The following is a 23662-nucleotide window of genomic DNA, read 5'->3' as shown; positions in this document are numbered from 1 at the left end:
ACTTAAACCTCTGTTCTTCAGTGATGTTATGCTGGTTTGGGACCGTCTGAGCTACGCTTTTGATTGAAATATGTTCTGGGAAGCAAGGAAAACAACAAAAGGTGGCTTCCTAATAGAACTGGATCTGCTTCTTATTGATGAACAAATATTCGATTTTCTCTGTAACGAGAATTGTGTTCGTTAATATTCAATTTCGCTTAAACTATTCTACTACAGGTTGTGTTGTCCAGCGTTTCATTTCTTCAAACCGTGTAGCCCGTTACGAAGATCACTTAAAGCGTGGAAATACCTACAGTCGTTGCTTCAGGGTGTATCAAGAAAGTTGTCTGGTGATATTTATATGATCGACGGTGAAGAGTTTTGGCTTGGATGATTTCTGCCCAGGTTTGACTCGGAACGAGTTTGATCTCTATATGAAGGAATAAGACAAATTTTATATCAATTTGAGTGGTGTTAATTATCTATAATATTAAAATATATTGGTGGGCTTGAATCAGCTGTTGAGATAACGCACTGAGACGAACTAGACACGAGGCTACGAAGGAGAAGGAGATGGCGGTTAAAAGGTGGGGTGGTGTGAGTTGTTCTACCGAGTCATGAGTCATCCCGATTGGAATTTGAGTTCAAGACTGTAATCTGTAAATGTAAATAAGGAGAAGAACATTTTGTCTGATGAAAAGAAAGATAATGTGAGCTGACTTTTTGACTCAAGAAAAAATGAAATTCATGGAATAATATAACTCATAATATATATATATATATATTTTTTCTATAAATAGTTAAAAATAATAAGCAGAAAAATAGTGATATCTGCTTATGATTTTTTAACGTATAACAAAGTCAACGAAAAAAACAAGGTCAATGAAAACTATGATACGCTTTGTTAAATATATAATTAATTAATCAAATATAAGAAAACTAATGTTAAATATATATATTAACAATCCCTACTATTTAAAATCTTTAATGGGTTATTCGGATAACATGATTATCAATACAATTAAAACAGCAGCCCTTTTTTTGACATCTCCTTGGACTTTGTAAATATTTACAGCAGATTGCCACTACATATTAATTATCAAATATAATAAAGATATTATTATGTTCCACATTTTATGGGTTATATATATAAACTTATTTTGTCCACTTCTAATTATTTCTAATCGGTTATCTAAAATCTATCAACACAATAACAATTCAAAAATTTCTAAGCATATTCTCTCAGACACTGACGCAACATACGTCATTAATTCATTAATTAGTTGGCTTAATATCTTGCATTGTTCTCGCCAATATATCTTCACACAATAACAATCAAGTTAATATTCTCAAAGTATATTCTCAAAAGACAATCCTAAAATATTGGCAGGATCCAAAGATAATATATTTTGAATTTATAAAAAACCCTAATTCCCAAGGCATTCTATATTCCATTCATTTCCTATATATACCTAAATACTCGACATAAGAGTGTACATATAAAATCTTAAATAAACTAATTCATGATTATAATTTTTGTAGGAAAATTGTCAAAAATACAATATTCATCGTATCACTTTCATATTTACACTAACTACTTTTACTCTCACATTTAATGAATGCTAAAAGACATTTATAACCCTAAGGTTAACTAATCTATACTTAGGGTTTAGAGTCGAATGGTGGGGTTTAGAGTTTTTGAAATGTGAAATTTAGGATTCTAATAAATACTTAAAAAATTTTAAAAATAGTTTCAAAAATAATTTTCGATTCTCAAAAAGAAATTTAAAAAAAAAAACAAAATAGCAAAAAAACAATTTTCGAAAAAAAATTCAAACTTTTCTTTATAAGAACTTCAAATTTTAAAAAGTATAATTGAAAAGCATAAAAATTATTTTTTATTTTCTTTTTATTTATTTATTATATATATATAAAATTAAGAGTATAAAAGTTTTTTGCTACTTAATAAAGAATGTATTTTTGAAAATGTTTGTTTTGTGGTGGTAAACATGAATAGTGATACCAAGAAAGTGACAAAACATAAAATTCTCCATTTTTGTATGAAACTTTTTAACGTAATTCATATTTATAACTCAAAGAAACTCGCGCTTTCAAAGCGCGGGTCAAAATCTAGTTTAGTATTAAATGTTATAACATATAAAATATTTAGTGGTGTACGTTTTAAATGATAACAGCAAAAGAAAAGTACCACTCAATATTAGGTTTTTGTGGTGTTTACTTAATTTAGATATTTTTCTATTTCACAAAAACGAATAATAGTACTTTTAGTTTTAAAATAAATTCATTTACACAGTATCTAAACTACTATTTTCGGAAAAATAAACTAGGGCTGTTATATATGGTAAAACCGAACCGTACCGAACCAAACCGAACCGAAATAGATAATATGGTTTGGTTTTGGTATATACCATATAAACCAAATGGATATAATTTTATAACAACCATAGGATTTGGATATGGTTTGGTATATAACCGATTAAACCGAATAAACCGAACTAAACCGATTAAAAGAAGAAACATGTAAATATGTATCTATTTTATAACAATACATGAAAATCTATTTGTTACATAAGTTAAATTTTTTTTTTTTTTTTGGTCTAATACATAAGTTAAATTTGTGTTAATAACTATTACCATAATTTTATAGTAATAAAGAACCTTAATTTGTAAAACACTTGAACTATAATTAAATAACAATACACTGCAATTTAGACATCTTATTTTCGAAGTCTTTTTTGATCTTTTTGCTTTATTTTAGTCTTCACTAAATTAATATGATGATTATAAATTTGATGGACAATAAATAATGGAAAATTTTCACAATTTTTTTCTTATCTGTAAACAAACAGATTTTCGTGTTCAATTGAAAAAGCATAACTTTAATGAACACTAAATATGGAAGAGTAGAAAAACTTTTCTTTGATGTTTCTGTTTTGTTTCATATTTTTATTTTCAAATTTTCAAGTATTCATTTTAGTTATAGATTTGATTATTTTATTTGATGGTAGAAGCATTTTTACTTTTTTGTTCATTTATTTGAACATGTAATATTTTTTTAATAAATGAATGTGTTGACAATATGACTCTAAAATTCATAATATGATCTCAAACTAAATAATTATGTTTTTTGGTATAAAACTGAATAAACCAAAAACCTGAATAAACCAAAAAACGACAGTATATAAACCGAACCGAACCGAAGTAAATATAGATTTAAAATGGTAGTTATATTTTACTAACCGAAATACCAAAAACCGAAAAAACCGAACCGATATCCGGATTGAACACCCCTAAAATAAACAACATAAAAATAAAAGTACTACGAATCTTGAAAACATTCAAGAAATAATATACATGTTTTGCAACTCAATCAACAATAATACATGGTTTGTGTGCTACACCCAATCACCATCAGTCTACCTAATATCATAATCAATATAAAACAAATTTTGAATACATGTAAAACAATTAAACAACTAAATTCACTTGAACAAGATAACTAATTAACTATGAAAGATCTACAAAAAGATTTTTTAGAAGAAAAAAACACAAACCAATCCTTCAAGGCCAAAATCATATAAACAACAAGTAATTCCTCCAATTATGAGTAAAAAATAACTTTTTTTTAAAACGAACATTATAGTATAGATACAACCACCATGAATAAAGTTAATAAGTCATCCTACATACAATCCATCTTCCAATCAAACCATCGATCTCTAGCATACTTCAAAATATAAATCGTTTTCGTAGAGATACCCCTCCTACTCACCATCTTCACACACGCACAACAACAAGATCAAATAACAATTATACAAACCAAAATAACAAAAAAAAACAAAGAAAAAAAATCCCGCCCGTAGGGCGGACCAGCCCTAGTATTTTCATATTTGTAATATATTGATATTGTGATGTGTCAGCCTTACAATTATTTAAACATTAGACTGCTGACGTGATGTTTGCAGAAAACTTTTTTAACCAAGTTTACATTTAATGTAAAAACATTTATTACAGTTTTTACTATCTATCTAACGTGTTATTACCTTGCGATTGAAACTCTAAAATATTTATTATCATCAACATAAACTCGATAAAACAACATCATCGAAAAAGTTTAAACATGAACTCGATAAAACATGATCATCAAAATATTTATATCGAAAGAGCTCCATGAAACATCATCATCAAAAAAGACTTCTACAACTGAAAAGAAGTCGTAAAAACTTCTACTACATTATCACTCACTAAAATATAACTAATTCGTTAATTCATATGTTTGTTATTTTTATAACGTGTGTTGTAATTTATATATATCTATATATAATAATAATAAAATACATTACTGTTGGTAAAATAGTATAAATTAAATTAAAGTATATTTTTATAAGCTAAAAACCGATAATATATAAATAGAACAAAAAAGTAAATATAATTTTAATAAGGTAAAAAGTTTGTATTAACCGAAAAACGGAAAATTGAATCGAAACATTTAATTTACCCAAGTATTTCTTCCTGCCCACATCACGGAATACTACTAGCTAGTGTGGTTGATAAATCTGGTAAACGGTCGTTATCGAAGTTGAGCAACATGAGGCGGCGTTAGAGAAAGAGCATAACGTGTCATGCGTTGGACCATTGCTCTGATCCTTGCTGCTTTAAGGTTCCACCGATACAAATCTGCCCATTTTAAACTTGAGAAGTTGCACGTTTCTTCTATTTTAGAAAAATATTTTACAAATCTTAGAAACCTCGTCTCTGTGGAATAATACTTTATATTATATTATTTCAGAGTACGAAGCAAGAAGTTCGAGGAGAGTTGTACCAAAACTCATCTTTTAGTTGCGCTAGTGATATTTCTGAGATACACGCAACATCTAACATGGTTAAATTGCACTCTCGCGACAGCTTTGCTTTGATTTGTGGCATATACCTAAATACATCTTTGTGTAAGGACTTGGTTATATAAGTGATCAGAATATAACAGAACCTTGTTAATTAAAAACTTAATTAATTTGGGTTAGTCGAATCTAAAATATTTCCGGACAAACACATTAACTAGGAACGGCGGAAGATATACTCTATAAAGATGTTGAATCCTTTGCATCAATAGATACAATCTATAAAGATATCGAATCCTTTGCATCAATATCTTATACTATGAAAAGTACAATCAATTTTCTCATAGTATTGTTAAACTATATGTGTAGGTAAATGGAATAAATATGAAATCAGAATCAAGTGCAGAGAGCATCATATGGGCCATGATCTTGAATGGTGCAGAGCCAAGCTAAATGTTAGAGAGAGCACATGACGGATAGAACCAAAACCAACGAAGCACAGATACAGATGTCGTAAGTTTCAGACAGCTATCAATCTCATCTCCATGCACTATGATCTCTTGATCTATATCACCTCTTATCATCATCATATCTTCCATGTCTTATCCTGAGCCGCTCAGTGTCCCACTAAATTTGTCCGGTAAATTAACATCTTGTATGATTTATCGTGTAGCTATGTGTCCCAATTATAACGTGTTAGTATCCTCGAAATAAAAGAAGTAATTCCTGATCCAGTTCTGAATTCAATGATAGAACCGTATTATATAAACTACGGAGAGCTAAATATTGTAAAGAATAAAATTGATAAAAGTATACCAAAGATTAAGAAAAGGATGATATAACTGCAGAGGCGAGATATTATCTCTTTCCTTAACTCAAAATACGTCCCGTAGTGCGACGGTTTGATAACGTAATGAGTCCCAAGATACAACTGCAAAAATCTTCTGATTTGCGTCACTCTATCAGAAGCCTGGCGAAACTAGTTTTGTGTATACTCTCAGACTCAAAGAAAATATCAAAGAGAAAGAAGAGAGAAAAAAAAATAATGTGAGGGATTTGTTTTTTCTATTCGTGTCAGAATGAGCCTTACACGTTTGATATTTAACTTCAAAAGTTAAAGCTACGTTACATATTATGGAGTCAACCAACGTTTATATTGTAGTGCAGTAATGGAAATTGATTCTCCATGACTCACTTACGTTGACAAAGTAATTATTGCTTTTTTGACCAAATCAATTCAAAGCCAATGAATTACTTTTGTGGGTTTGCATTTTTATGCTTTAATAAAACATAAAAGATTATCACTAATAAATTTGAAAGAATAAGTTAATTGATATATTGTTCAATCAACAAATTCAAATCCAAATTCAAACCCAAATATCCAAAATAAAACATATGCTAAATTTAGCCAAATAAAATGCTTTATAAGCTTTTTATATATTTATTTTTGGACCTCCATTTCTCATTCAAAATAACTTGGATTTTAACAATCAAATACACTAACTCATAGTGTTCATGGTGGCGATTACATCGTGCCCAAATTCCAGTCTTTCCGACAGACGTCTCCGTCGAAAAACCCATCGGAAAATGGTCCACACCACTTTGTCAAAAAACGAGTTCCAACAATCCCCCACATGAATAGAAATGACTCTAATTAATCCACGGTGAAAATACAATCCACGGTTTTATGGGCATATCCGATGAAAATACAATCCACGGTTTTAGGTCCGATTGAAACCTTCTTGGGAGGTGGTACTGCTACTTTTGCAAGGCACCCCCACACTTTCAAGTATTTGTACGAAGGTACAACACCTTTCCAAAGTTCATATGGTGTTTTACCAGTGACTTTGTTTGGTATTTTGTTGAGGATATAATTTGTAGAAAGCAAAGCTTCCCCCCACATGTTCTGGGCTAACCCAGATTCCTGCAACATTGCATTCATCATCTCTTTAAGAGTTCGGTTTTTACGCTCCGCAACTCCGTTAGATTGAGGTGAATAGGGAGCGGTGGTTTGATGAATAATGCCATGCTCTTTACAGAACACATCAAATGGTCCATCATATTCACCTCCTCTATCACTTCGAACTATCTTTATAGTTCTACCGAGTTGGTTTTCAACCTCGAGTTTATATTCCTTGAATTTTTCCAAGGCTTCATCTTTGCTTCTTAGCAAATAGACATAACAATATTTTGTACAATCATCTATGAAAGTCACAAAATATTTTTTTCCATTTCGAGTTTGAACAAATTTTAAATCACACAAATCTGTATGAATTAAACCAAGAGGCTCAGTTGTTCTCTCAACATGAGGGAATGGAGTTTTTGTGAGTTTTGCTTGTACGCATACTTCACATTTCTCTTTGCTCAATTTGCATTTCGGAATTAGGTTTAAATTAATCAATCTTTGAACAGATTTATAATTTACATGCCCCAATCTTTCATGCCAAACTTTGAACGGTTCAACCAAATAAGCATTTGGTTCATCTGCGAATAAGACTGTCTTAATACACATTTTGACCAGTCCATCCTCAACAAATCCTTTGCCCAAGAAAATATCATTTTTCTTTAGGACAAGTTTATCAGACTCGAAAGTTACTACAAATCCAGCTTTGCTTAATAGCGAACCGGAAATAAGATTCTTTCGCATATCTCGGACATATTTCACATTTTTGAGAATTATCTCTTGTCCAAAAGTTAGCGCAAGTTTCACTTCGCCACAACCTTCAATAATAGACGAGTCGGTGTTATTCATTAACAACCGCTCCTCATCATTGCATTTTTGATAAGTACAAAACATGTTCTTATCAATGCATATGTGAGTGGTGGCACCTGTGTCATACCACCAGTCTTTTGAATTATTTTCAAACGTATTGACTTCTGTGACCATAGCACACATGTCATTTTCAATCTGAATACTCTGATTAATTTCAGCAGACATCTCAGTTTTCATAGCAAATGGAATCATAAATGGCAGACCACTCTCAAACTTAATTTGAGGCGTCAACTCATTCAATCCATTGCCGATCACACCATTTGATCTATCAAAGATCGATAAATTTGTGTTATAAGACATACTTGAATTTTGAATCTGCTCACAAAATCCAACAAAAGATTAGTATATTTCAAATACCCAACACAAATAATGATCTAATAAACAAAAATCAGAAAATATAAAATCTGAATCTTTAACGGTGCGACTCTATGAAACGCAATGTCAAAGAATTATACCGGATTAATTTCTAAAGCAAACGTCAGGACAGAAAGTATCAGCTGGTCAAATGATAAAATAATCAATCTTACGTTACCACAAGTAACCAAATGAAATGAAAATATTAATAACCAAAGAAACGATTGATTGCTGGTTGGAAATTAAATTAAACCAGGAACATAAACCAAATAATTGAACCACTACAGAAATCAACCTTTGACAAATAAAAGACGGCAATATATATATTTTTTTTTATCCTTTTACTCTTGACGTTAAAACAAAAGAAAGCGACGAGGTTGAAAACAACGATTTATATATTTTTTAAAGACTTTTAACCAAATCTGAATGAAATCCCGTTTAGAAATATCAATGCAGAAGCGTAAATTGCAGAAATATATAAAAATAATCCAATAGATCCTGTAAAATAAAAAAAAAAAAACGTTAGAGCAAGAATATGACTTTAACGCTGACACCAAGAGCAATCGGAGCCCAATTCCGATTCCAACACTTTTTTAAGAAATATCAATCAACCTGTTCTTAAACAAAAAACTTATACAATAATCAGTCCGGTTAGTGCAAAGCAATAAACGGATATTTTGAGTTAAGACTGATAGAACCGTATTATATAAACTACGGAGAGCTAAATATTGTAAAGAATAAAATTGATAAAAGTATACCAAAGATTAAGAAAAGGATGATACAACTGCAGAGGCGAGATATTATCTCTTTCCTTAACTCAAAATACGTCCCGTAGTGCGACGGTTTGATAACGTAATGAGTCCCAAGATACAACTGCAAAAATCTTCTGATTTGCGTCACTCTATCAGAAGCCTGGCGAAACTAGTTTTGTGTATACTCTCAGACTCAAAGAAAATATCAAAGAGAAAGAAGAGAGAAAAAAAAAATAATGTGAGGGATTTGTTTTTTCTATTCGTGTCAGAATGAGCCTTACACGTTTGATATTTAACTTCAAAAGTTAAAGCTACGTTACATATTATGGAGTCAACCAACGTTTATATTGTAGTGCAGTAATGGAAATTGATTCTCCATGACTCACTTACGTTGACAAAGTAATTATTGCTTTTTTGACCAAATCAATTCAAAGCCAATGAATTACTTTTGTGGGTTTGCATTTTTATGCTTTAATAAAACATAAAAGATTATCACTAATAAATTTGAAAGAATAAGTTAATTGATATATTGTTCAATCAACAAATTCAAATCCAAATTCAAACCCAAATATCCAAAATAAAACATATGCTAAATTTAGCCAAATAAAATGCTTTATAAGCTTTTTATATATTTATTTTTGGACCTCCATTTCTCATTCAAAATAACTTGGATTTTAACAATCAAATACACTAACTCATAGTGTTCATGGTGGCGATTACATCGTGCCCAAATTCCAGTCTTTCCGACAGACGTCTCCGTCGAAAAACCCATCGGAAAATGGTCCACACCACTTTGTCAAAAAACGAGTTCCAACATTCAAGTACCGTCGTGAAAAAGAAGCAAAATCTTGATTACCTCGAGAAAGATATTTTTGATATGTCATATATATATGTGCGTGTGTTGTGTTAGTATATAACCGATAAACAGTTCACAAATTTATTTTGATTTATTTATATATATATATATATATCCATCTTTTTGATTCAGCAGTCTTTGTTGAATTTAATACAGTTTACCATGCCCACAATGAATGATCTTTACTCATATCATTCATATCAAACTCATTTTTGTTATGCTAATATTTATTCTGTAGACAAGATAACATTTTATAAAGACCCTGCTAACTTTTTCTTTTGTAACACAAAGACCCTGCTAACTAAACCGACAATTTAGTGCTTATATTAATGATATATGACGGTAATAAACTCAAGTTTCAAGTGTTTGTTGATTTGATATACTTTTCAAATTTTCTGTTTTTGTTTTCTAGTTTGTCCATTGTAACATTTTTAGTTGATAAAAGTGGTTTTATATATGCATCTAAACTAGCAACTGGATGCAAGATTTATACACTTATAAGTAAATTCATGTTAGTTATATCTTTTGTGGGTTATGAAAATATTTTTGTTTCATTACAATATTATACAATCACTTTCACCAAAAAAAAAAGAAAACAAAAGATCTACATTTAATACATGGTAGGAGTAGATGGCGAAGTAGCTCAAAATCTTCCATGTCATTCCTAATTTACCTGGAGTCCAACCTCCTATATGAAAGCTATGATAGTGGCCTTGTGACCATTATATTAGAGCCTTGATGACCAGAAAAAAAAAACTACATGTAAGTTAAAAATAAATTGTACGTTAATAGATATTTAAACATCATACACGAAGAAACGGCCAACTTTTAGATTTACTTTAAGTCAAAGACAAGGAGTGGGCATATAGTATATTCCTTTATATGACTAAACAGCTGGTCATTTAGAGATTGAAGAGCTAATTCGAAGTTAATATCATCCATAGAAAATAATAATATATAATGTGACAGCTTATGATATTAATTTCAGACGTACGATTAGGAAGAATACAACAAAACGAAATAAAATTGGAAACGGCTTCTCTTTAATTATTGTCCAGCCACTCTGTCTGTTCAATTAGTCACTAGCCAGATTCCCCCAAGTTCATCATGTCCACTGATTTCAATCATACGCCAACCCCAACTCTTCTAGATTCAAAGTTACGTAAGTCCATTCGTTTCAACATGCCACACGTTATTTTTGTCATATTAGACTATATCGTACCATTCCTCTACATAATACTATACAATATCTTATATACAAAAATGTCAGTCGCATATCTAAGATTCGCTTATAGGTATTATCAGTTCACAGAAAAATAATAATAACAATCCTGGGTTTCCAGTCGTTCTCAATTATTTATAATTTGTTTTTAATATATAGTACGATAAAAACACATGAAACACACCAATCTGAAAGTTTATAACAAAGTGACTTGTACTAATTTAGCCACATACAATAACTCATATGTAAATTTGAAATATATAAAGAAGTTGTTGACTAGACCTCAGCATTCGAATATTCCGATTAGGTTAAACATCGGTTATTTCTGGTATTGAATAATTCTAATAGAATTGATATATTATGAATTTATAAGAACCATAAAACTCATTTGGTTTGATTCGAGTAGTTCTTAATTCATTATTTCTTTTTTTTAGTTTGGTTCTTAGCTTTTAGTCAAAATATCGCAAGCAATAGTTTCTGGTTAAAAATGTAAATCAATAGAAAATATAGGGACTAAAACATAAAACAAAAAAAATATGAAGAAGGAAGGATACGTCATGTGTGAGAAATGCGAAGGAAGGAAGAATCCTAAAGAAAGCAAAGGAGCAGCGATGAAATCGGTCATCCGAAAACAACGGATGGATCTGTCGATATTGTTTTTGGAAGTCCTCATCGAATCAACGTCGATGTTTCTTGTAAAACTCTCTTATCTTTCTAGCAACAACGTCCAGTTTTATAAATTATATCAAATCCAGGTTAGGGTTTGTGTCCTTCTTCAATATCTCATGTGGGTCTCGCTTGATTTGAAAAAAAAAAGATTTAAACCTTTTTGTTTGTTTCTGGGTGGAATATGCAGCAATGGAGGATAAACAGCTAGGGGTTATGAGAGTTCATGTGAAAAGAGGGATTAATCTCGCGATTCGTGATTCCACGACCAGTGATCCTTATGTTGTTGTCACATTGGCTAATCAGGTTTGTTTTGTTTTGGGGTTCATTTGTTTTTGGGTTTGATTCTTTACTGAACAAAGCTTATTGCTTTTGTAGTAAATGTGAAACCTTGACATATTTTTTTGCATTGGATAAAATCTCTTAAGCTATCTAAAGATTATAGCAAATTGTGTTAACCTTAGCAAATCTTATTGCTTTAGAGTAAATTTGAAAGAGTTATAGATCATATAGACTTGTTAGACACATGGAGGAGACACAATGTGACGGACTGATTCACCATGTGATGGTTATGGTTCCTGCCATGTGACAAAGATCTCATTTTGATGTTTGTTTTATGTCATCTTTGCTACGCAACAAACTACATTTACTTTTGAGGTACACAATCTGGGTGAAGGGTCAATCTTGTTAGACTAATAACATTAGTTTAAAAAAAAAATTGAAACCGGTACATGTCTAGTCGACTATCTTGTTGAAGGGTCAAATCTCTCAAAACTAATAGCATTGGTTTTCTTGGAAATGGTAGATGTCTACGCTCATGCATAATCTTTTTGAAGGACCATATCATCTCCCAACGCTAAAAAACATTGGTCTTAATTAATTATTGTAAATGGCACATGAACATTTTTATTACATATAATGCTGTTGAAGGGTCATCTCTCCAAGTCATCTGAGAGTTTTAAGATAGTTGAAAACGGACATGATTGACTTCGTTCAGATGATTTTGTCTTTATGTTTTGCTTTTTCTGTCTCCATTTTTACCGTGTAAGTCATTTTATTTAAATCCTTTTTTATGTCATTTCTTCAGAAAGTGAAGACGCGTGTGATCAATAGTAACTGTAATCCAGTGTGGGACGAACAACTGGCCCTTACCATCAAAGATGTGACTGATCCAATTCGTATGGTAAGCTCTCATGTTTTTCTTTTGGAAATCTTTCACCACAAGAGCAGATTGCCCTTGCCTTTCGGCTCATATAATGCTTCTGTTTACGCAGACGGTGTATGATAAAGACAGATTCTCTGGAGATGACAAGATGGGTGATGCGGAAATAGACATGAGGCCGTTCCTAGAAGCGCACCAGATGGAGTTGGACTTCCAAAAGCTCCCCAATGGTTGTGCAATCAAGAGGATCCGTCCAGGGAGGACCAACTGTTTGGCTGAAGAGAGCAGCATCACTTGGAGCAATGGGAAGATCATACAAGACATGATTCTTAGATTAAGGAATGTGGAGTGTGGTGAATTGGAGATAATGCTTGAGTTGGCTGATGGTCCAGGCTGCAAGGGTCTTGGACGAGAAGGTATGTTAATAATAACAATCCTTTGTTTTTTTTAAGTTGTTTTTTCTTTGTGATTTAAATGCGAGCATTTTGTTCTCTTAGGATCGAAGAAGACATCATGGATGCAAACAAAACAATTGGACTAAGATGCAGAAATGATGAACAGAGACATTGAAGATGTGGTTGTTGTTTTTTTTCCTTCTGTTCATGCAAAGACTAGTTCGTCTTTGTCTCATCAGATTTTTTTTTTGGTTTTGTAAAAAGTCTCTGCTTCGGTCTTTAGTTGTACATGTTGAATATAACCATAAACCCTTACTATATATTTGCATATGTTTTTACTATTGAAGAAATAAAGCAAACCCTGAATTTCTAGAACCTCTTCAAGTTTCTTCTTTTGTTCAAGTAACATGAATTTATATTTGTAGTATCTACCCAAATATATATGCAGGGTTGCTTTGTTGAAATGTAATGAAAATGTATAGCGTTTCACCAACACACACCTGCAAGTTCCACCATCTTATGAGAATTCGAGTGAAGGGATCAATCTCGCTAGACGAGACTCGCTTAGCTATGATGTCATTATATTTATAACCATGGAAATGCAAGTCTCATTCTCTCTCTGATTCTCATCCGTTTTGGTCTTTCTTGGTTTCTTGATTTTGATCTGTTGAATGTTCATGTCTATAGTTCTTGATATATATCGCTGTTTATACTCTTCGTATAAGGATCCAAGAATCCCTTAAGAAACATGATCGATATCAATTTATAATCATTTTAAGATATTTAAATTTTAGCCTATAGAGATGAAAAAATAAATAGCTTTAGTATATGAATTCTTTTTTCATTTTAGGGTTTATATCTTGCATGCCTTCTTATCGATGTTTAAATTCGTGAAACTTCACAAGAAGCTGAAGAGTCGTAATGTGGAAAAGACGGTAACCCAGAGTGGAACCAGGAACTGACACTTGCGAGCAGAATCGTCTACTATAATGGAAAGATCGTTCAGTACATGATTCTTGTGTTGAGTAATGTTGAATGCGGTGAAGTCGAGATTCAGCTTGGACGGATTGAGATTCCAGGTGGTGGGAGACTTTGAATAAGCATGTTAATGGTTCTCTATGTAGTATGTGTGCAATAATAGCTTCGTTACGTAAGCCACAAGTTACGATATAATCAAAACAGAATACTCCTCTGCTTTTGTAATGGAAATGTTTATTCTTTTATAGATTTCAACCGATACCGTTTCTTTCCCGCGAGAAAACCAAACCATATAAAATTAGAAAAGATAGCAAAATCATTTAATTATGACATCTATATAAACATGACTTATTCTTGGGTTCACTCCCTAGGGTGAACCTCTAGGTTCACCAACCAATAGGATTGTTTTATTTTATATTAAAAATCTTTTAAAAAAGGAAACAAAATATTTTCTCAAGCTATAGTTATATTATATTTTTAAAATAAAAAGGTTAAAATAAATAAATTAAAAAGTAGTAATTAAAAAAATATATTTTTAACATTCTCAGCAAAATACTAAACCCTAAATCCTAATCCCTAATCCCTAAACCCTAAATCCTAAACCATTGGGTAAACCTTAAATCCTTGGATAAATCCTAAACTTCAAATCAAAAACACTAAACACTCAGGGGTTTAGGGTTTTAAGATTCAGTGTTTTTGATTTAGAGTGTGAATTATCCAAGGGTTTGGAGTTTGCCCAAGGGTTTATAGGGTTTATGATTTAGGGTTTAGGGATTAGGATTTAGGGTATAGTGTTTTGCTGCCAACGGTAAATTTTTTTTTTTAATTCGTTTTTCTCTAACTATTATTTTTTTCTAATTTTTTTAACCTTTTTATTTTAAAAACATAATATATCTTGACAATATTTTGTTTCCTTTTCTAAAAGATATCGAATTTGAAATAATGAAATCCTATTGGTTGGTGAACCTATCTATGGGGTGGACCCAAGAATAACTCTATAAAGATAGATAAATTTAAATTTTGCAAGGAAAATTGCATATACAACTGTAAACATGTTGGTTTGAGAAGCACGAGCCGCTTCCCTTCCATTTCAGCTTACACAGATTGGCACATGCGCCATCATTACAGTTTGATTTCATTCCAAGAGCATGACACATTTGTCCTTGAGTTTCTTGAATCACCATTCCTATAAAAATATTAATCCAAATTTTAAAATTATAAATATAATTAGATAAATAGGTACATAGTGGAAATTATGAGTAGTGATTATTTTCAAAATAAATATATTTTTAATATGCTTAGAAAATGGTAAAGGTAAACAAACCTAAAACGAAGATGATCATGAAGAAAGCAAAAATAGAGACTTTAGTCATTTTTGGCGTTACAGTTTGGAGAGAATTTCTGAAAGAACAAAGCAACGTTTATAATGGTAGTGTACATAAATATTATATTTATAGAGTTAGATGCATACATATATATACATATATATTTACAATAATGGTATATGGTATGCAATAAGGAAATAGATAAAAAAAATCAGTTAGTAGTCAATATATATTATGGATCTTTTTGAAAAAAATCTATTCTATTAAAATAGAGTCACTATTTTTATCTACCATTGAGAAGTCATAATAGGATCATTGAATTAATTACTTAATATGATATATATTTGATTATTTGTATTAATCAATCAAATATATAACATCTCTAGGAAATCTTAATAATCAATAAATATATTAATAATAAATTAATTTTAACAATATATTTGAATGTTATCATTAGTTATAACAAAATCTGTTAAGATAAAATATAAAAAAATCCTACTGAATTTTTTTATATATTTGTATTAAATAATACACTAATTAATTTTGCAATTAGTAATATAGTATTATTATAAATTAATGGTAATTAAAATTTTATTATAAAACTAAAATAAATAAAACTTATATAGTATTTTTTTTATTAATTTATATTTATAGTCTTTATTATTATTTTAAATAGAAATATTATAAGAATCAAATACGAAAAGATTATATTAAATTAATAAATTAACCTATTTTATTTTTGAAAAATACTTTCATTTAAATAATTTTAATTCATTGTTAAAACGGTTTAAACTTTGTAAACTATGTAATATTCTTATACAAAAATAAAATTATTAACATATGATAAACTTTTATATATACAAATATATATTTATCTTTTTATTTATTTGAAACTCACAGCAATATATTATTTTGAAAAATATTTTCTATTTGATTATTTCAGATTATGAATTTATTGTATCGAACTCAAAAATATAATAACAATTAATAAAACAGTAAAATGTATAAAAAATTATTATATTTTAATAATGTCAAATAATAAACATAAACAATAAGATTAAAGAATTACATAATATAGAACCCTGAAATATAAATCATGTTTTTAAAACTGTTATGATAATATCAAAGTTATACATTTATAAAATGAAAAGTACCTATGCGAACGTGCATGTCAAACTCTAGTATATATATTATGGATACTGGAAATAAATCAATTAGTATCAAAATTTAGTCAGAGTTGCAGCTCAAAAATTTGATACTTTGGATAGTTGTAGCAAAAAAATTTAAGGATCACAAGGAACTAATTGGTGTAAATAAAGTTTAACATATGTTAATAACGACAATTAATTTGAAAAATATATTTTGGATAGTTGTAGCACATACAAAGTATAAAAATATAGATCACAAGGAACTTGGTGTCGAATTGGATTTGACGGATAAGCCTACGGCCTGCATGATGATTTTCATTACAAATAAAATGGGATGGCTTATAGAGAAAATTACTCATATTCATCCAAGAGATTATAGGGTAACAAGCTCCTTGTAGATATCATTCATACTTTCATATACAAAACCGTTACCAAAAATAGTTCTGTGAGACTGATTGATTTACCATGTGACAGTTTTGGCGTCCACTAAGTGACAAAGATATCAGTTTGATCTTCGTTTTGATGTCTTCTTTGTTAAATGACAAACTATATTTACTTTTACGGTATACAATCTGGATGTCGGGTCAATCTTGTTAAACTGATCGCATTTGTTTTTTTTTATTACATTGAAATCCGTAACAACGTTTAGTCGACTATCTTGTTGAAGGGTCAGGTCAATCTCCCAAAACTAATACCATTGGTTTTTGGAAATGACTGATGTCTAGGCTCATGCATACTCTTGTTGAAGGGCCATAATCTCCCAAAGCTAATAAACATTAGTCTTATCGTAATTGGTGCATGAGGATTTCTATTACGTAGTCCTGTTGAAGGGTCATCTAGTGGCGAGTGAGCTAGTTAACGGTATCAAATAGATAAATGTCATCTGAGTTTTAAGAAATTTGAAAAGGGGCATGATTGACTTGGCTCAGATGATTGTGTCTTTGTGTTTGCTTCTCTCTATCACCATTTCTACCATGTAATTCATTTGGTTAAATCCATTTTATGTCATTTCTTCAGAAACTGAAGACTCGTGTGATAAATAGTAATGTAATCCAGTGTGGGACGAACAACTGGCCCTTACCATCAAAGATGTGACTGATCCAATCCGTATGGTAATGCTATTACAACGGTTTTATAATTTACAGGCAATATGTTTCTGTGGGTTGACTCCATTGCTAGCCTAAGCTACTAGCGTCACATTGTTGATGCATTTCTTTTAGAATTTTTCCCCACAAAAGGAATGTTCCATGACCTTTGGCTCATATCATGCTTCTGTTTATGCAGACGGTGTATGATAAAGACAGATTCTCGGGAGATGACAAAATGGGTAATGCGGAAATAGACCTGAGGCCGTTCGTGGAAGCGCATCAGATGGAGTTGGACTTGCAGAAGCTCCCCAATGGTTGTGCAATCAAGAGGATCCGTCCAGGGAGGACCAACTGTTTGGCTGAAGAGAGCAGCATCACTTGGAGCAATGGGAAGATCATACAAGACATGATTCTTAGGTCAAGGAATATGGAGTGTGGGGAAATAGAGATCATGCTTAAGTTGACTACTGGTCCACGCTTCAGTGGTCTTGGACGCAAACAAAACAATTGGACTAAGATGCAGACATGATAAAGAGAGACGTTAAAGATGTGGTGGTCTTTTTCTTCTTATGTTTATGGAAAGACGAGTTTGTATTTGTCTCATCAGATTTTTTTTTTTTTTTAAAAGAAGCTGCTTTGGTAGTTGTACACGTTGAATATGACCCTAAATCCTTAATATATATATATATGTATATATATATATATATATATCTTTTTTTACTCTTAAAGAAATAAAACAAATCCTTAATTTAAAGATTTGATTGGCAGAGAGTGTAGCTTCAAATTTTTTACTTTAAACTCTAAACAGTAGATTTTATCGCTGCAACTTTCGATTTTACTGATGTAGAATTATTTCAAAGTTTTAAAATCAATAAATATAGGGTGATTGGAAAGAGCCGTAAAAATTGTGTAAAAATATTTTGTGAAACAGTTATGATTTATTTTTTCTAAAACTTGTATTTAGTGCTTAATGTCTTTGAAAATAAATCACCGCAAAAAACATATAAAGTCACAGTCAAAGTATCTACCGCCTAAATTCTAAAGAAAGAACTAAGACCACGGCACCAACTAATCAAGCCCATAAAGCTATAAAACTTTGATTTCTAGAGCCAATATTTTTTTTAAAAAAAGTTAGGCTATAGCTTTAGATTTTTGTACTAAAACTTGATTGTTTTGCTATTATTGTCGTAGAGAACTCAGACTGTGTAGAACACTCGCAACCATCACATAAAGCTACAGTTTTAGCGCTTTTTAGTTATACTACTTGATTCATTTGATTTTATTTATTGATTTGAATATCTTTGGAAATAAATATCAACAAGAAAAAATTAAAATCACTTCCAAAATCTACAACCGAAACACTAAAGCAAAAAACTTAAAGCTATAACACCAACCAATTAAGTCCTAAGAGTAGGTGTGCCATTTTACTAAGAGCTTAATCAAAACAAAATAACTGAAACCAGAACTGGATTGAAAATTTTAAATATACAAGAGATTCATATGTTTATTTATCCGAAATATCTATACCAAATTGAAACTGAACCATAACCCGAACAAATTTATATCTATATAATTTGAAATCTACTAAATCGAAAAATATTTGAAAGAAAAATTTATCCGAACTATCTAAAATGATTCAAAAGTATCAAGGTAATTTTAATTAAAATAATCTGAATTATCCGATATTTTATCTGAATAATCTGGATTACGCGATATTTTACTCAAAATATCCAATATTATATCCTAATTACCCGAAATAACCGAGCCAGAACCTAAGGATATCTGATTTTTTTCCAGGTATTAGCCGGTTCCTAGTTTTATTATCCGAACTGACGATAATCCAAAAATATCCAAACCGAAATACTCGAAATAACCGACTCTAACTGAAATATTACCCAAAATACCTAAGCCTACATGAGAGTTAGCTCGTGATCCACATCGAATTTCAAAATATATGGATCTTGATAGATGAATTTGTATTTGTATATCTACACAAACTTTTTGCAGGATTGCTTTTTTGAAGTGTAATGAAAATGCATAGCGTTCTTTTTTATTTTGGTAAAAATGTACAGATATTATTATCAATTTTTCAGTTTTGGACAGCAATATAATGGGAACAAGAAACAGAGAAATACAATGGCAACAACAAGAAATGCATAGCGTTGCACCAACAAACGCAAAGATAGGTCAACGATGTTAGCTTTTCTACATTGTCAGAAAAAATAACCAAGATCCATCTCAAGTTCCAAGGTATTATACTGTCTAACAGTGTTTCTAAATGATTTATTATGAGTGCAGATAGTGTATGGTAAAGATACATTTACATCGCACGATAAGATGGGAGATGCGCAGATCATTATCAAGCCGTTCCTAGAGGTTCATAAACTAGAGGTTTGCAAGAACTTCAAGGTGGAACAGAGATCAAGAGAGTCCTGCCCACCAGAGAAACTGCTTGTCTGAAGAGAGCAGAAACTTCCATCATAATGGCAAGATCGTTCAGGACATGATTCTTGTGTTGAGTGAGGAATGTCGAGTGCGGTGAAGTCGAGATTCAGCTTGAATGGATTAAGATTCCAGGTGGTAGGCGACTTTGAATAAGCATCTTAATGGTTCTATGTGGTAGTATGTATGTAATAATAGCTTCGTTATGTAAGCTAAAAGTTATAATATAAGCAAAACAGAGTGCGCTTACTCATGCTTTTGTAATGGAATTATTTGTCTTTTTATTTAATTGATTTCAACAGAAACCCTTTTCGTTCCCGCTAGAAAACGGAACCATATAAAATTAAATAAACGCCAAAATAAAATATTATTACTCTTAACTATAAATTTAAATAGATAAATTATAAATTGCAACATGTAGGTAAAAATAAATAAATTTAAAATTTGCAAATAAAATTGCATAAACAACTGAAAACTTGTTGGTTTTGAAAGCACGAGCCGCTTCCATTCCATTTCAGCTTACACAGATTGGTACATGCGCCATCATTACAGTTCGATTTTATTGCAAGATCGTGACACATTTGCTGTCCTTGAGTTTCCTGCATTGATATTCCTATACAAAGATTATAAACATCAGTTCAAATTTTAGTTATAAATATAATAAGATAAATAAGTAAATGGTTGAAAATATGAATAGTTACTATTTTCAAAATACAGAATTTTTTATATGATTAGAAGATGGTAAATGTAAACAAACCTAGAAGGAAGATGATCATGAAGAAAGCAACAATAGAGGCTTTAGTCATTTTTGACGATACAGTTTGGAGAGAATTTTCTTAAAGAATAAAGCAATATAATGGGTAATGGTAGTGTACACACATATTATATTTATAGAGTTAGGTATATATATATATATATATTTACAAAAATGGTATATGGAATGAAATAAAATAGGGAAACAAATCAGTTAGTAGTTAATATTTTGGATACACGGAAACAAATGAATAAGTAGTAATAGATACTTCGGATTAAGGGAAAGGGTCCCTAAGGGAAACGAATAAACTAGTAGTTAATATATATTTTGGATACATGGAAAGAAATATATTTTGAAATAGGGAAACAGACCAGTTAGTAGTTAATATATATTTAAATACAGGGAAAGAAATATATTTGGAATAAGGGAAACAAATCAATTAGTAGTTAATATAAATAGAGTTTTTTTTGGGATTAAAAAGGATTAAAATCAAATAGAGTTTCTTGCATCACCATTCCTATACAAATATTGAAAACATTAGATCAAAATTTAGCTATAATTTTCAAAAAAAAAACTCCAAATGAAAACTGAAAGGACAGCAGGCTCCAGTCTATATTTACTTTCCAAAATTAATCATTTGTTTAGCATCAGCCAGTTTCCTCGAACGAGAGTATGCAACGTACGTTTATTGTGTTCCAAGTAAACTCATCTTTCTCATGCATTTTATTTAACATTCGAGTGAAGCATCGTTCGATCAGCACAGCTGTGAATGTAATTATGAAACTATGTCAAAGTAAGACTACAGTTTCTGAAATTCAATATGCGCACCAGTCATCACTCTACCCATCCAATTTCAAGTTATACTTGATAACAACAAAAAGAGCTTTCATACTTTTTATTTTAAAACCTCGAATCCAAAATATAAATAAAAAACTGTCAAGCATGAATTAATTACTCGTAAGTTCTTAAAAGGCATTTATTTTTATAAAGTGAATTCAGGGCAACCGCTGAGTTTTAAAGAAAAAGAATACATTCACTATGAACAAGAAAGGGAGAGGTTTTGGAATGATTGGCCTTTGTTGGTATAAAGAGGTCTTGAAAGGTTCGCTTTGTGATTTAGTTTCAGATACATTCACTAATTGAGGCGTATGTTACTTTTATAAGAATCAGCATAAGACATTAATAACGCATTTTCTGGGATTAATGTAGACAAGTAGGAGGAAGACATGTATTTGCTATGCTTAACCAATAATGATGAAAAACTAAAGTGTTTTCCGTAAAAAAGAAAAAGGAACGTCAGGGAAAACCGATTTACCAAACAAAAAAATTACCAGTTACGGTCTGTATGATGATTTTTATTAAAATTTAAAAGGGACTGACTATGGAGAAAATTACTCAGATCCATCCAAAAGACTATAGGGTAGCAAGCTCCTTGTAGATATCATTCATACTTTCAAGCGCAAGACCATTACCAAAAATAGTTCTATGAGAAAATCCATCTCCAAATTGTTTTTGGGACTGATAAGATGTTCCATGGGACTGAGACGATGTCACAATTTCACCACTTACAGTTAGAAAAGGTGAATTATGTTTCTTTGCGTCATTACAAATATTGTTTTCGTAGAATGTGCTTATTACAACTCCATACTGTGCAATACAAATCTAGAGTTCTTAAATCGTAACTCTATATATGAAAACAAAAACCATGATATGTAGCTTAGTTGTTTGTGCTAGTTCATCACGATGTTATTACCAAAATTCAAACCAGGATATTTATTTGTTACTGTTAAAAGATTATATGAAAGTAGAAAAATGAGGCTTATTGATCCAAACATATATCACATGCTTTATAGTTTTATTAAAGACAAAAATAACACACTTAAACAAACAAGAAAGTAGAATACATATATGTATAATACATCACTTCCATTTCATATGTCACTCAATATATTCTACAATCATTATTTATTGAATTTTTAATTACTGAAACCAACATGCTTCAACCATGCACACACACACAAGTACTGATAGGATATACGTCACATGAGGAGTACTCTCCTCTATTCCTCAGACAAGAGATGTTCGTCGATCTCTTTAGAGACTTCAACACAGAACTGGAGGAGAGTCTCGGGATGAGCAACCTCGTCGCTAATCTTCTCATACTCAAGGTGCCAGTGCACAATACTCCCTGGCCCCCCATGCTTAGGGGTCACCTGGATCGTGATCAAGAAGCTTTTGTACTCTTTCATCAGATCACCTTCTATAACCCTGAACGTGATCAAGTTCTTTTCCGGCTCCACTGCCTCGATCCTCTCCTTTGCCACCTTTGCCTCTCCATCTGCATCAAATTATTTAATAATGTATATATTATATAGGTTTAACTTTGAGAATAACTTGAATGTTAGTTAAAAAAATTATTATTAGGACATATATTCAAGTGGTAGTATTAATTATATTGGTCATCGCCGTTTAGGCTAATTAGAGAACTCTTTAATATTGCCACTGAAGGACCTAGACGACGGTGGCATACCTCATATTATTAGACCTAATTAATCTTGGTTGAATTAGAGTCCAATGATTAGAAGAGCAAAAAGTGTATGAATTAAGTATACTTGCCATGAACGTAGTTCCAGTAGACGATAGAACCGACTTTTCCCCAGTCACCTTCATGAAGATCACAAGCTTTAATTTTGCCTGGAGATGCCTTGGAGACATGGTGTGGTCTCCCGGCGAACATGTGATGAAACTTTCCAGCGGAAGCTTTGATCTCCACGTCTGTCTCAAGCTTCCCGACCAAAGTAGACGCCTTGGTTGTTGCCGCCTCAGCCATTTTTTATACCTCTGATATTGCTTATCTTGAGAAAAAAGTTGGGATATGAGAGAGGAGTGAGCTCTCTAGTGACCTCTTT

At 31.1% G+C, this 23662-nt stretch overlaps 4 protein-coding genes and 1 pseudogene across 6 annotated transcripts; 2 read left to right on the top strand and 3 right to left on the bottom strand.

The window, feature by feature from the left end:
- The first annotated feature begins 11375 nt into the window (after window positions 1-11375).
- LOC106355850 (protein C2-DOMAIN ABA-RELATED 9) lies at window positions 11376-14315 on the top strand. Of its 3 annotated transcripts, none has more exons than XM_013795727.3 (5): window positions 11376-11490; window positions 11652-11767; window positions 12549-12644; window positions 12736-13039; window positions 13121-14315. In XM_013795727.3, the coding sequence occupies exons 2-5, from the start codon at window positions 11654-11656 to the stop codon at window positions 13162-13164; spliced, it is 558 nt and encodes a 185-aa protein (XP_013651181.3). In that variant the 5' UTR covers window positions 11376-11490; window positions 11652-11653; the 3' UTR covers window positions 13165-14315. The 3 variants fall into 3 exon arrangements, with proteins under 3 accessions (XP_013651181.3, XP_022545306.2, XP_022545307.2); XM_022689585.2 differs by having other exon boundaries at window positions 11389-11550; XM_022689586.2 differs by lacking the exon at window positions 11376-11490 and having other exon boundaries at window positions 11559-11767.
- Window positions 14316-14641: 326 nt separating this feature from the next.
- On the bottom strand, window positions 14642-15767 carry LOC125576263 (putative defensin-like protein 119). Its single transcript, XM_048735864.1, has 2 exons — window positions 15321-15767; window positions 14642-15182 (listed from the first exon to the last, which is right to left on the bottom strand). Exons 1-2 carry the CDS (start codon window positions 15367-15369, stop codon window positions 15010-15012), a joined length of 222 nt encoding a protein of 73 aa, XP_048591821.1. The 5' UTR covers window positions 15370-15767; the 3' UTR covers window positions 14642-15009.
- A 651-nt stretch (window positions 15768-16418) lies between these two features.
- Window positions 16419-18086, top strand: LOC106355851 (annotated as a pseudogene).
- Window positions 18087-18258: 172 nt separating this feature from the next.
- On the bottom strand, window positions 18259-20962 carry LOC111199386 (putative defensin-like protein 121). Its single transcript, XM_022689416.2, has 2 exons — window positions 20757-20962; window positions 18259-20612 (listed from the first exon to the last, which is right to left on the bottom strand). Exons 1-2 carry the CDS (start codon window positions 20803-20805, stop codon window positions 20437-20439), a joined length of 225 nt encoding a protein of 74 aa, XP_022545137.1. The 5' UTR covers window positions 20806-20962; the 3' UTR covers window positions 18259-20436.
- A 1610-nt stretch (window positions 20963-22572) lies between these two features.
- Window positions 22573-23662, bottom strand: LOC106357067 (MLP-like protein 31). The gene is made up of 2 exons (XM_013796756.3): window positions 23370-23662; window positions 22573-23091 (listed from the first exon to the last, which is right to left on the bottom strand). Exons 1-2 carry the CDS (start codon window positions 23581-23583, stop codon window positions 22814-22816), a joined length of 492 nt encoding a protein of 163 aa, XP_013652210.1. The 5' UTR covers window positions 23584-23662; the 3' UTR covers window positions 22573-22813.

Source organism: Brassica napus, chromosome A7 (assembly GCF_020379485.1).
Source record: "Brassica napus cultivar Da-Ae chromosome A7, Da-Ae, whole genome shotgun sequence".
Classification (NCBI taxonomy): domain Eukaryota; kingdom Viridiplantae; phylum Streptophyta; class Magnoliopsida; order Brassicales; family Brassicaceae; genus Brassica; species Brassica napus.
The sequence above is the reverse complement of the archived record's forward strand: the minus strand, read 5'-3'. Positions and strand labels throughout refer to the sequence as shown.